The sequence below is a fragment of the Portunus trituberculatus genome, chromosome 1 (assembly GCF_017591435.1).
Source record: "Portunus trituberculatus isolate SZX2019 chromosome 1, ASM1759143v1, whole genome shotgun sequence".
In the NCBI taxonomy this organism is placed as follows: domain Eukaryota; kingdom Metazoa; phylum Arthropoda; class Malacostraca; order Decapoda; family Portunidae; genus Portunus; species Portunus trituberculatus.
The window spans coordinates 5,317,631-5,331,351 of NC_059255.1; the positions used below are offsets into that span (position 1 = coordinate 5,317,631).

The 13,721-nt window shown below is 42.0% G+C and overlaps 1 protein-coding gene across 1 annotated transcript in view; it reads left to right on the forward strand.

Moving 5' to 3' along the window:
* LOC123517037 (constitutive coactivator of peroxisome proliferator-activated receptor gamma-like) overlaps positions 1-13,360 on the forward strand; it is a 33,696-nt gene extending 20,336 nt beyond the window's left edge. Inside the window, 6 exon segments of the mRNA XM_045276892.1 lie at positions 10,080-10,166; positions 10,733-10,887; positions 11,259-11,474; positions 11,980-12,075; positions 12,495-12,653; positions 12,655-13,360. Of these exon segments, the coding sequence (XP_045132827.1) occupies positions 10,080-10,166; positions 10,733-10,887; positions 11,259-11,474; positions 11,980-12,075; positions 12,495-12,653; positions 12,655-12,903 (962 nt within the window). The 3' untranslated portion in view covers positions 12,904-13,360.
* The last annotated feature ends 361 nt before the right edge of the window (positions 13,361-13,721 follow it).

Genomic DNA, 13,721 nt, shown 5'->3' on the forward strand with positions numbered 1-13,721 from the left:
GATTAATTCTTCTTTTTTCAATTTACTAAATTTACTATTGATATTTTACTACATCAATATTTTTCACACATTTTGCAAACAATTAATCACATACAAGGCAATTTTCACACACACACACACACACACACACACACACACACACACACACACACACACACACACACACACACACACAAAAGACTCCAGATTAATTTTCTTCTTTTCACTTTACTAGATTTACCATTAATATTTTTACTAATCCAATACTTTTCCTCATTTTTCAAAGATTTTAGTACAAACAAGACAATTTTTTTTACATTTCTTGAAGATTTTAGCACAGGCAAGACAATTTTCACACAAAAGACTTTCAATTAATTCTCTTCATTTCAATTTACTAGATTTCCCATTATATTTTTCTACACCAATATTTTTCCACATTTTCTGAAGACAATACCATTTTCTTTACATTTTCCAAAGATTTTAGCACAGACAAGACAATTTTCACACACAAAAGACTAAATTAATTCTCTTCATTTCACTTTACTAGATTTACTATTAAAATTTTACTACATCAATATTTTTCCACATTTTCTGAAGACAATTCCATTTTTTCACATTTCCCGAAGATTTTAGCACTGAGAAGGCAATTTTTCACACACTCAAAACGCCTCTCGATTCTTTCCCTTCATTTTAAAGGTGAGGAGTGCAAAATACCCTAACCTGTATCTCTGTGAAGTGTATTTTTCAATGTATTTTCCTTATTATCATCTCTATGTGGCATTTGAAGTAGTATTTTTGTGGTAGCCCTCCCCTTGTTTATGGCCATATTCCGTAACACCTTGTTTTCTCACCACGACAATTTTTCAAGTCCCCAGAGATGACTAGCCGGGTTTTCAAGACAGTTTCTTCTTATGATTAACTAGAAATCTTGCTAATCCATCACCAAAATCATAAAAATACTCTTAAAAACATGAATAGGAACAAATAGCTGGGTTTTCAAGACAGTTTCTCCTTTTAACAAACTAGAAATCTTGCTAATCCATCACCAAAACCATAAAAATACTCTTAAAAACATTATCTTCAACTAGAGCCTTTGAAAACAGTCTTGATGAGAGAGCAAAGTGTTTGTGAATACATGTGTTAGTGTGGCTGTGTCTGTGCTTGTCTCTGCTGTTCTGGAAGGCTCATAAGACTCAATGGCTTCTAAAAGGGTGTTATTGAAATTAGTGGGGATTTGAAGGGTGTTTTCAGGTTATATATTTTAAAGGCTGATTTTTTTTTTTTTTTTTTTTTTTTTTGAGGTATTACTGCTTTAAAATGATTGTTATTTGAAGTTAATGTGGATTTTAAGTGTTTCTATATCATAACAGGTTTTAGAAGGGTGTTTATTGAAATTACAGGAGTTTTTAAGGATGTTTTCAGGTCATAATAGGATTTTAATGGTGTTTCTTGAGGTACTACTTCTTTTTAAGGGAGTCTATTGAGGTTACTAGGGTTTTCAAAGGTACTTTTGAGGTTATCAGGTTCTAAAAGGGTGTTTCTTAAATATTTTGGGGTTTTAAAGTGTTTTTAAGGTATTACTGCTTTTAAATGGTGTTTATTGAAGTTACTGGGAGGTTTTAAGGGTGTTTTTGAGGGTATAACAGGTTTAAAAGTGTTTATTGAGGTTGTAGGGGTTTTTAAGGGTGTTTTGAGGTTATAACGTTTGAAGTTTTTTTTTATCATAACAGGCTTTAAAAGTGCATTTATTGAACTTAAATAAGATTTTTGAGGATGTTTTTTTAGTTTTTCAAGGGTGTTTGTTAAGTCAGTGTGGTTTTTAAGAGTTTTGAGGTTATAATAGGTTTTCAAGAGTGTTTAAGTTAGTGGGGTTTTTAAGTGCGTTTTTCTTGATTCCATAGGTAATTTGAGAGACGGTAGGTGAATTATGTGGGTTTCCAGAGAGAGAGAGAGAGAGAGAGAGAGAGAGAGAGAAACAGAGCATTTCAGAATACAGAGATGTGTGTGGCATAGCATTAGATTCCTCCTACTATTCATGTATGTAGTCTGTTCTTACCTCGTGTGTGTGTGTGTGTGTGTGTGTGTGTGTGTGTGTGTGTGTGTGTGTGTGTGTGTGTGTGTTTAGTGACAGTCATAACGTTTTTTGTCCTTATTTTGTGTGTGTGTGTGTGTGTGTGTGTGTGTGTGTTTTGTATAAAGCAGCGGGTTTTGTTGTTGCTTTTTACAATTTAACGATTATTTTTTACGTTTGTTTTGATACACATGTCAGTTCTTGTGGGAAGTTTAACCCCCTTCAGTACTGGGACACATTTTTACCTTGAGATTTGTGTACCATTAGACCATTTTATTGACATTAGAAAGGGTCTATGGAGGTCACAAGATTAATGGCCACAGTCTTCACAATATATTTTAACCCCTTCAGTACTGGGACACATTTCTACCTTGAGATTTGTGTACCATTAGACCATTTTATTGACATTAAGAAGGGTCTATGGAGGTCAGAAGATTAATGGCCACAGTCTTTACTATTTTAACCCCTTCTGTACTGGGACACTTTTCTACCTTGAGATTTGTGTACCATTAGACCATTTTATTGACATTAGCAAGGGTCTGTGGAGGACAGAAGATTAATAGCCACAGTCTTCACTATTTTAGCCCCCTCAGTACTGAGACACATTTTTTCCTTGAGATTTGTGTACCATTAGACCATTTTATTGACATTAGGAAGGGTCTGTGGAGGGCAGAAGATTAATGGCCACAGTCTTCACTATTTTAATCCCTTCAGTACTGGGGCACATTTTTTCCTTGAGATTTGTGTACCATTAGATAATTTTACTAACATTAGGAAGGGCCTATGGAGGTCAGAAGATTAATGGCCACAGTCTTCACTATTGCAATCCCCCACATGAGTTTCTGAAGCTGCATTAAGTCACCAAATAGTCACCAGAATGAATAGAGAAATGCATCGTGGTACTGAAGGGGTTAATTGTATTTCCTTACATATATTTTCCTTTTTCTCCTATTTTAATTAATATTCTTTTGGCCTATCATTTAATACAAAGATTATCAATTCATACATGGATGAGAAATATTTCCCTTGCCTTATGTTTTATTAATTTCCACAAGTTTTATTTCCTTTTCCTCTTAGAGATGGAAAAAACAAAATAGAGAAGAGATATAAGAAAACACTAACATATTTCTTCTAATTATGCAAAAGAGTAAGCTGACCAAAAGGCAACAAAATAATCAATAAAAATGGCCCACTTGATTGCCAGTTCCCTGAAAGATTAATAGAGTTAGAGAGTTGTGCATTGGAACCATGCGTGCTTTGGGGTCCGAGGGATCTCCAAGTGCACAGGTTCAAATCCTGTCCATGGTCCGAGTGTAGGTTGAGCTTCCTCACTTGGGGCAATGGTTTCCTAGTGGATGGGGTTTGAGATAAGAGGTACCCCTTAGAAGTTCCCCCTTTATCCCATAAATTCCTGTGAAAAACCCACATGATATAGAAAAATTAAATAAATAAAAAAAATAGTCTGGGGCAAAATTGTTCTGTGTATCTTAATTTCCACATGAAAAACAGGATTTTTCAATAAGAACACTTAGAAATAAAAATAAAGAAAATTAGAGTCAAATATTAAAATAAAAATCAACAAAACTAAAAAAAAAAGAAAAAAATTGAGTAAAATCTTAAAAAACGCTAATAAAACACTTTAAAAAAAATCAAGAATTCTAGAAAAAAACTAAAATAGAAAAAAACACTAATATAATATGCAGTGTGTTAAATATATGTATGTGTGTGTGCGTATGTGTGTGTATGTGTGTGTTGCCGCCCTTCACTTATTTACGTTATGTGCTTCTTGCAGGTGTCTGAGAATGCTGTATGGTAGGTGTCCTTTTTGATGTCCCAATGGTGCCACAGGTGCCTACAGGTGCTGCCGTGTGCTGTGTGCCATGTGCCAGTGTGCTGTGTGCCATTGTTACCTTTCTCAATCACTTCCGACTTTTTTTTCTTCATCTTTTTTATCTTTTTTATTTATTGTGGTACCTGTCATGTGTTTGGATCTTGCAGCACCACCGTTTTCTGTTTTGTGTCTCACGGATGGCTGGCCTGTGATGGGAAAGGTTGCGTTTGGTTACGTTTGTTTTAGTTACGTTTGGTTTGGTTTGGAATATTCACGTTTGGTTTGTTTTGGTTATGTTTGGGTTGGTTAAGAAAAATTTGTTTGTTTTGGTTAGGTTGTGTTTGTTTTCATTAGTTTAGGCAACGTTTTATTTATTTTGGTTACGTTTTGCTTGGTTTTAGTTGTGTTTGGTTTGGTTCGGAAAATTTACGTTTGTTTTGGTTTGGAATTTATGTTTGGTTTGGTTGTGATTGTTTTGGTTAAGAAAATTTGTTTGTTCTGGTTGTGTTTGGTTTAGTTACGAAAAATTTACGTTTGTTTTGTTTAAGAAAATTCACGCTTGTTTTGATTGTGTTTGGTTTAGTTCCAAAAATTTACATCCGTTTTATTTGGGTTATGTTTGGGTTGGTTAGGAAAAATTTACATTTGTTTTGGCTTGGTTACGTTTGGTTTAGTTAAGAAAATTTACTTTTGTTTTGTTTAAGAAAATTCACGCTTGTTTTGATTATGTTTGGTTTAGTTACGTTTACATTCGTTTTATTTTGGTTATGTTTGGGTTGGTTAGGAAAAATTTACATTTGGTTTAGTTGAAAAAATTACGTTTGTTTTGGAACCTTCTTTTACCTCTGTTTTAATGGCGTTTAGTTTAGTTTTTGATGTTTTTGTTTTTCTTGATGCCGGAACCTTCTTTTCTTTGTTTTGACGTCATTGTTTTTGTTTACTTCTATCAATGTTTGTTTTTCTTGATTCTGGGACCTTTTCTTTCTGTTTGTCTTGAATTTCTTTGTTTTCTTTAATCCTGGTATCTTGTTTTTATCTGTTTTTTATTATTGTTTTGATTATTGTTTTTGTTGGTGTATGACCTTTTAATTCTTGTTTTTATTGATGCTGGCAATGCTGGACACTTTATTTCCTTTGTTTTTTATATTGTTTTTGTTGACGCTGTTTTTGTTGATGCTGGGACGTTTTCTACCTGTTTGTTTTGAAGCTGTTTTTGTTTTATCTTTGTTGTTTTGAAGTTGTTTTTGTTTGGGGTTCGGACCTTTCCATCGGGGGCCGGTCAGTCTGTTTGCCTTTCTCTGCATTGAAACCCTCCATCTGGAATTTTCTCAACCTGTCCAGATTTTACAAACATTATTTTGCACATTTTTATATTTGTCCATGATTTCTCTCTCTCTCTCTCTCTCTCTCTCTCTCTCTTTTTTTTTTTTTTTTTTTTTTTTTTTAGCTCCCAAATGTCCCTTTTCCTGCTTGTGTCCCTGTTTCCTTCTCTCTCTCTCTCTCTCTCTCTCTCTCTCTCTCTCTCTCTCTCTCTCTCTCTCTCTCTCTCTCTCTCTCTCTCTCTCTCTCTCTCTCTCTCTCTCTCTCTCTCTCTCTCTCTCTCTCTCTCTCTCTCTCTCTCTCTCGCTCTCTCTCTCTCTCTCTCTCGCTCTCTCTCTCTCTCTCTCTCTCTCTCTCTCTCTCTCTCTCTCTCTCTCTCTCTCTCTCTCTCTCTCTCTCTCTCTCTCTCTCTCTCTCTCTCTCTCTCTCTCTCTCTCTCTCTCTCTCTCTCTCTCTCTCTCTCTCTCTCTCTCTCTCTCTCTCTCTCTCTCTCTCTCTCTCTCTCTCTCTCTCTCTCTCTGTGCTAATGTCATTTCTATCTTACGTTTTTCTCTAAATATTGTGTTTTTCCTTACTTTCCCCTGCTTTCCATCACCCCTGCCACTTTTCCTCCCTGTCACTGTCTAATCTCACCCTGTCATCCCTGCTAATGTCCACATCTCTGTTTTTCCCTGTTTTTCCCCTGCCTTCCATCAACTCTACTACCCCTGTTAGTCTTCCTCTGGCACCCCAAAACCCTGTTACCCATCAATTTTTGTCTGTCACCCCTGCTAACCTCTGTCTTTCTTCTGTCATTCCTCCAGTGTCTTTTCTGTCACCCCAAAACTGTCCTATCACCCCTGCTAATGTCTTGTCAACCCCTCAATTTCTGTCTTTCACCCCTGCTAACCTCTGTGTCTCCTGTCATCCCTTCAATGTCTTTTTTGTCACCCCTGCTACTCTGTCACCCCTGTCACCCCAAAACTGCCCTGTCAACCTTGAAATTTCTGTTTTTCACCCCAAAATCTGTTTCTGTCACCTCTACTGTTTTTTTCACCCATCTGTCACCCCAAAACTGCCCTATCACCCCTGTTAACTTCTTGTCACCCCTTATTTTCTGTCTATCACCCCAAAATTTGTCTCTGTTACCCCTACTGTTCCTTTTCACCCCTCCTGTCACCCCCTGCTAACCTGTGTGTACCCTCCATGACCCCTGCTACTATTTGTCACCCCCACAATGTCTTCTGTCACCCCTGCTACTCTCTATCCTCCCCCAGTGTTCCTCTGTTACCCCTGCTACTCTCTATCCCTCCCCCAGTGTTCCTCTGTCATCCCTGCCGTTAGTAACCTTGTCTTTCATGAACACCTTTGCAGAGTTCCCTCGTCCACACACACACAAACGTGGGCACAGGAAGAGAATTCGTAAGAGTCGCTGCACTGTAACCATATCCAAGTCTTGTCTGTCTGTCTGTCTGTCTGTCTGTCTGGCCTTTGGTTTCTCTCTCATCTCCATTCTGTCTGTCTCTCTTTTCTCATTTCTTCTGGTTTCTTTTTCTCTCTTTCTCTTGTACAGTCTCAAAATGTTTCTGTTTTCTGTCTCTTTCTTTTCTCTTCTTCATCGCCATGCTAGTTTTTTCCACTTTCCGCTGTTTTCGATGCACTGTACACCTTCAGGCACGCATGGAATGTACACACACACACTCTTAGAACATGTACACACACACACACACACACACACACACACACACACACACACACACACACACACACACACACACACACACACACACACACACACACAAACACAAACACACCTAAACACAATAGTCAAGCCTTGCCTCACCTTCACTGCTCAGCACACACTCTCCTCACTTTGTATACTCCAATTTCTACTTAATCTAACTTGTTGCAGGTCAAGTTGCTTCCAGCACTTACCTTTGCTTCTCTAACCCCTTCAGTACTGGGACATATTTTTACCTTGAGATTTGTGTACCGTTAGACCATTTTATTGACATTAGGAAGGGTCTATGGAGGGCAGAAGGTTAATGGCCACAGTCTTCACTTTTTTAACCCCTTCAGTACTGGGACACATTTTTACTTTAAGATTTGTGTACCGTTAGACCATTTTATTGGCATTAGGAAGGGGATATGGAGGGCAGAAGGTTAATGGCTACAGTCTTCACTATTTTAACCCCTTCAGTACTGGGACACATTTTTATCTTGAGATTTGTGTACCATTAGACCATTTTATTGACATTAGCAAGGGTCTTTGGAGATCGGAAGATTAATGGCCACAGTCTCCACTATTTTAATCCCCCACATAAGTTTCTGAAGCTGTAGAAAGTCACCAGAATGAATATGGAAACACATCATGCTACTGAAGGGGTTAATTAAGACCTACAAGTATCACATTATGGCCTGTTTAAGTGTTTTTCAAGGCCAGATAGACAATTAGCTGTCTAGAGAAAATGCCCTTAGTAACTCAGCAAGAAGAGAAAAGGTTAGTGCAGGAGAACATTTGGCCAACACTGTCACAAAAACAATCTTACTTTCTCATCCAGACTTAATGTTTTTAGTATTGGAGTATATAAATGATTTTTCACAGCCTTCACAGCCCAGCCTAGCCTCAACACAGGAGGAGGAGGAGCAGGAGGAGGAGGAGGAGGAGGAGATGCACCCTAGATAGTCATTTAGTCACCATATTCATTTATTAATTTCTCTCTCTATCTCTGTTCATGTTTTGTCAGTCTCTCTCTCTCTCTCTCTCTCTCTCTCTCTCTCTCTCTCTCTCTCTCTCTCTCTCTCTCTCTCTCTCTCTCTCCTCTCCTCTCTCTTCTCTTCTCTTCTCTTCTCTTCCTCAACCTCATCTCACATTTTAGAACCTCACCAATCCTTCTCTCTCTTTCTTTCTATCCTCTTCCTTTCACAACCTCATCTCACCTCAAACCCACACACACTCTTATTTCTTTGCCTCACTACCTCTATCTCTCTCCTGTGGCCTTCAGACAAGCTTTAGAGGGAGTCACTAGACCAATAGCCAGCTCTGTGCACCAAGCTTCTGGACAGCTGTGGGTTGGCAGTAACACACCCATTGGCTTAACTGTAGATTGTATGGTTAAGGTTGTAAATTAGCTCATTTTTCACCTATCCCTGTGTTTTTTCCAGGGTTTAGCTAGTGTAAAGGTTCTATTTTGACTCCCCCCGTGTTGAGTATAGATTTCCGCAGTGGTGGTATTGATAGTTGAGTTTTGAAAGGTGTTTTTTTCAAAGTTCTAAGTGTTTTTTTTTACCGTGCGTTTTCCATAAGGAGTTACGGAAATAAGTTGCCATGTTATTTTGAAACGACCTCCTGTTTTGTGTATTTTGAGGAAAGAAGGTGTAGTTTGAGATGACGAGAAGTGAAGGTAATGGTAGTGTGACATTAGCCAACCTTGCATCATGGAGTAACGACTTGTACTACTAGTGTTGTAAACGAATGATGATGACGATGAGTGTAGTGTTTCTAGTGTAATGTTAAGGTATCTCTAAGGACAGTTTGACATTAGATAGTGTTATGTTTATGTTAGTTAGTGTTTTAGCTTTGATATTAGTGTTGTGATGTTAAGTTAGATTAAATTTACGTTAGGGAAGGATTTGATGGGTGATAGACCAGTGGATCCCAAACTTTACCTGGGTGAGATAGTACCAATGTGAGGTGTGGTGCAGTGGTGCAGTCTCCTTGTACCACCTGCTTCAATAAAAAAGTAACTTATTCCCTGACACACACCCTTGACTCCCCATGAACCCTGATACAGACCCCTGACACACAGCTCTGAATTCTGACACACACCCTGACAGTGTAGTGGTTAGCATGCTCAGCTCACAACTGAGAGGGCCTGGGTTTGAGTTCTGGGTGTGGCGAGGCAAATGGGCAAACCTCTTAAGTGTAGTCCCTGTTCATCTAGCAGTAAATAGGTACAGGGTGTAACTGGAGGGGTTGTGGCCTTGCTGTCCTGGTGTGTGGAGTGTGTTGTGGTGTGTTAATGTGTAGGGTGTGTTGAGGCAGCAGTAAATAGGTACGTGGTGTAACTGGAGGGGTTGTGGCCTCGCTGTCCCGGTGTGTGGAGTGTGTTGTGGTGTGTTAATGTGTAGGATGTGTTGAGGCAGCAGTAAATAGGTACGGGGTGTAACTGGAGGGGTTGTGGCCTCGCTGTCCCGGTGTGCGGAGTGTGTTGTGGTGTGTTACTGTGTAGGGTGTGTTTAGGCAGCAGTAAATAGGTACAGGGTGTAACTGGAGGGGTTGTGGCCTCGCTGTCCCGGTGTGTGGAGTGTGTTGTGGTGTGTTGAGGCAGCAGTAAATACATATGGGGTGTAACTGTAGGGGTTGTGGCCTCGCTGCCCCGGTGTGTGGAGTGTGTTGTGGTCTCAGTCCTACCTGAAGATCGGTCTATGAGTTTTGAGCTTGCTCCATAATGGGGAAGACTGACTGGGTGACCTGCAGGCGACCATGAATACAAATACATCCCTGACACACACACCCTGACATGGACCCCTTGACACACACACACCCTAACACACTCCTGACACACCCTGACACACACACACACACACACACACCCTGACACACACACACATCCTGACACACACACCCTAACACACTTCTGACACACCCTAACACACCCTGACATACATCCCTTTACCTCAGAACCACAGACAGTTTAAGACACCCAATATTCCCTGACCTCAAAACTTTCCAACCCACCCTGACACCTTAACACCCTGACACCCTGACACTTGACACCTTGACACACCCCCTCCTTACCCTCTCCATTCTTACCGTTCCCCAGACACCCTCCAAACCACAGCCAGCTTAAGACAGGCCAGCATTGAGAGGCAGCTAACCTTTGTGTTGTCCTGCAGATGGCCTGAGTCAGGTCCCGGAGTGGTGCATGTACAGTGGAAGCACTTTGAAGGAGCCAGATTTGGTGGACCCCGTCGAACTGGAGGGTGCGTTACTGTTTGTGTGTGTGTCTGTGTGTGTGTGTGTGAGAGAGAGAGAAATTTTTCAACACCACCTCTCTCATCTTTACCATTCCTCCTCCTCCTCCTCCTCCTCCTCCTCCTCCTCCTCCTCCTCCTCCTCCTCCTCCTCCTCCTCCTCCTCCTCCTCCTCCTCCTCCTCCTCCTCCTCCTCCTCCTCCTCCTCCTCCTCCTCCTCCTCCTCCTCCTCCTCCTCCTCCTCACCTATCCTAACCTAAATTTTATACCACTTAACCCAACACCCTCCAACACCCCACCAAAACACCCCAATTAACCCCAGTCACTCCATCACACCCAATCACCCCAAATCACCCCCCATTACCCAAATCACACCCCAAACACCTTCAATCACCCAAATCATTCCTCTAACACCCCAATCACATCCAATCACCCCTCTTATCACACCCAAACACCCCCAAATCACCCCTTTGACTCCCAAAAACACCCCAAATCATCCCAAATCACCCCTCAAACACCCCCAATCACCCCCACTGACCATGTAACATCCCTCCTCCCTCATATTGTTCCCCCAGGTGGCAGTCCATCCCTGGAAGAACTGTGGGACGGAGACTCGGACCTGAAGTGGAGGACATTCATGGATTGTGTTCACCCGCAGCTGTGTGAGACGAAATTTAGGACCCTGCCGCCCCATCTGGTGGTTCCCGTCGCCATGCTCTTCTACCTGCAGGTCTGGGGTGGGGGTGGGGTTAGGTTAAAGGAGGAGGAGGAGGAGGAGGAGGAGGAGGTGGTATATGAGGGAGGAAGAAGAGAAAGGTTTGTAAAGGTAAACTGGTAAGATGGTAAAATTTCAAGATGAGGAGAAGGAGGAGGAGGAGATATGTGTACTAAAGAAAGAGGAGGATGAGGAGGAGGAGAAGGAGAAAGAGAATGAGAAGAATTTGTAAGGCAAGAAGAGGAAGAATAAAAAAGAAAAGGAATATGTAACTAATAACACACACACGCACACGCACACACACACACACACACACACACACACACACACACACACACACACACACACACACACACACACACTTACCCTTCCTCTCTCCCTTACAGTGCAGTCAACCCAAACCAATACTGAAGGACTGGGAGATGAACGCAATGATGGCAGCCTTTCTCTCTCCAATGCGTGAGGACCTGAACCAAATAAGGGCCGTCGCTCTGCCCAGGATTGACGCTCGAGCTGTCCATGTGGCCGCTATCTTCATGAAGGGGCTGGTTAACTTCTTCTTCCTCCTCGCTGCCTGTGACTTCCCTGTTTCGCGGGAGAATGTAAGGAAATACGTGTGTGTGTAATTCACCACGGTCGCCTGTATGTCTGTGTGTTTGTGTGTGTGTGTGTGTGTGTGTGTTTTTGAGGTACCAGGAGTGTGGAATTGTGGGAGTTTGTGCAGTTATTTATTTTTTTTGGTTTTTGTGGGTGATTGTAAGGTAATGTTTGTGTGTGTGTGTGTGTGTGTGTGTGTGTGTGTGTGTGTGTGTGGTAATATGAGGATAATTATGTGTGTGTGTTTGTGTGTTTCGGTTGTGAGATGACAATTTTTTTTTTGTGTGTGTTTGTGTGTATGTTTAGTTACATTTTTGTGTGCATTTTCATACAGTAGTGATATTTTTTTGTGTTTTTGTGTTTATTTGTGTTTTTTGCTTTAACAATGTAGAAATGTAAGAATCTGTACCAATATCTCTCTCTCTCTCTCTCTCTCTCTCTCTCTCTCTCTCTCTCTCTCTCTCTCTCTCTCTCTCTCTCTCTCTCTCTCTCTCTCTCTCTCTTTTCCAGATGGTGCCTTGGTCTTTCTGGGATGGCAAAGTTTTCCACCACTACTACCTACGTGCAAAATCCGGAGCCAAGGTGGAGGATCTCTGTGAACATAAGGTGTGTGTGTGTGTGTGTGTGTGTGTGTGTGTGTGTGTGTGTGTGTGTGTGTGTGAGAGAGAGAGAGAGAGAGAGAGAGAGAGAGAGAGATGTGATGATGATGATGTACTGTTAGTGTGCTAGAGAAAGAAAGAAAGAGAGCAAGAGAGAGAGAGATTGATTAGGTACTGTGTGTGTGTGTGTGTATGAGAGAGAGAGAGAGAGAGAGAGAGAGAGAGAGAGAGAGAGAATGTACTGTTCAGGTGTGTATGTGTGAGAAAAACAACAATCTTAATATACAAAGCTAACATAACCTTCAAAACAACAAGAACAACCACTCTAACACTCTCTCTCTCTCTCTCTCTCTCTCTCTCTCTCTCTCTCTCTCTCTCTCTCTCTCTCTCTCTCTCTCTCTCTCTCTCTCTCTCTCTCTCTCACAGGAGAAGATACACAAACAATTTATGGAGATGAAGAATTTGATCCTTCCACACATAGCACCAACTGTCCCTGTGAAGACCGCTGTGCCCAGTTCACCAAGTCGCAGCCCCCTGGAGAGCCCCAAGAAGAAAGGGGGACACCTGGGCACCTCTATCACCCCCATTAGGCATCTCCCCCCCCACAACACCAGCCAGAGACCATCCCACAACACTCGCCATTACCAAGAATGTGCATGGAAAGAACTCGCGTGGGTCGTCTCCGCTTGTCTCGCCGAGCTCGCCACATTCCAAGCCCCATGGAAAGCAGCCCCACAGGTCCCCCCAGCCCAAGTCCCCTGTGGCACGGTCCCCTGTGGCTAAGTCGTCTGCAGCTAAGTCCCCAGCAAAGTCCCCAAAGAAGATCGCTTCGTGATCGCGCTCTTAAAGGTCGTCGGGTCAGATTTTGTGGTCATGTGGGTTGAAGTTGGGGTCGTGGTTGGGTTCGCTAGTCCCCTCTCCCCCCCTCCAAGTCCCCAGTGCGTTGTTCAGCCTAGGGTGATGCACGGGGCTGCTCTTGTTGTTGTTGTTATTGTTGTGTTGCCACTAGCTAGTCTGCAAGCCAGCCAGCTACAGGGCCACACTCATACACGCGTACATACTCGCCCTATGTGTTTTTGGCCAGTGGGTGTGTGCGCGCTCCCACCGCACACACACGCACACATACACAAGCACACATGCACACACATGCACATGGGCCCACAGCGTCTTAGCAATTCTGTACGCATCTAGTTGTAGTGGCAGTAGTGAGTATACACACACACACACACACACACACACACACACACACACACACACACACACACACACACACACACACACACACACCCAAATCCAACATTTTAAGATAGTATTTGTTGCAATGGCTTTTGTGTGTCCCTCTCTCTCTCTCTCTCTCTCTCTCTCTCTCTCTCTCTCTCTCTCTCTCTCTCTCTCTCTCTCTCTCTCTCTCTCTCTCTCTCTCTCTCTCTCTCTCTCTCTCTCTCTCTCTCTCTCTCCCCAACCCCCACCCACCTCCCGTCCATTCATAATAGCAAGTCTCTAAATCAGTTTCCGTCTTCAATTGACGTCCTGAAGGCCATCTAGTCAACACTCGTCTGTCTGTCTGTCTGTCTGTGTGTCTGTCAGTAGCTCATGCACGTTTGGTTTGGGCCTCGAGTCGTTTGTTGCGTTTTTATTTATTTGTTTTATTTT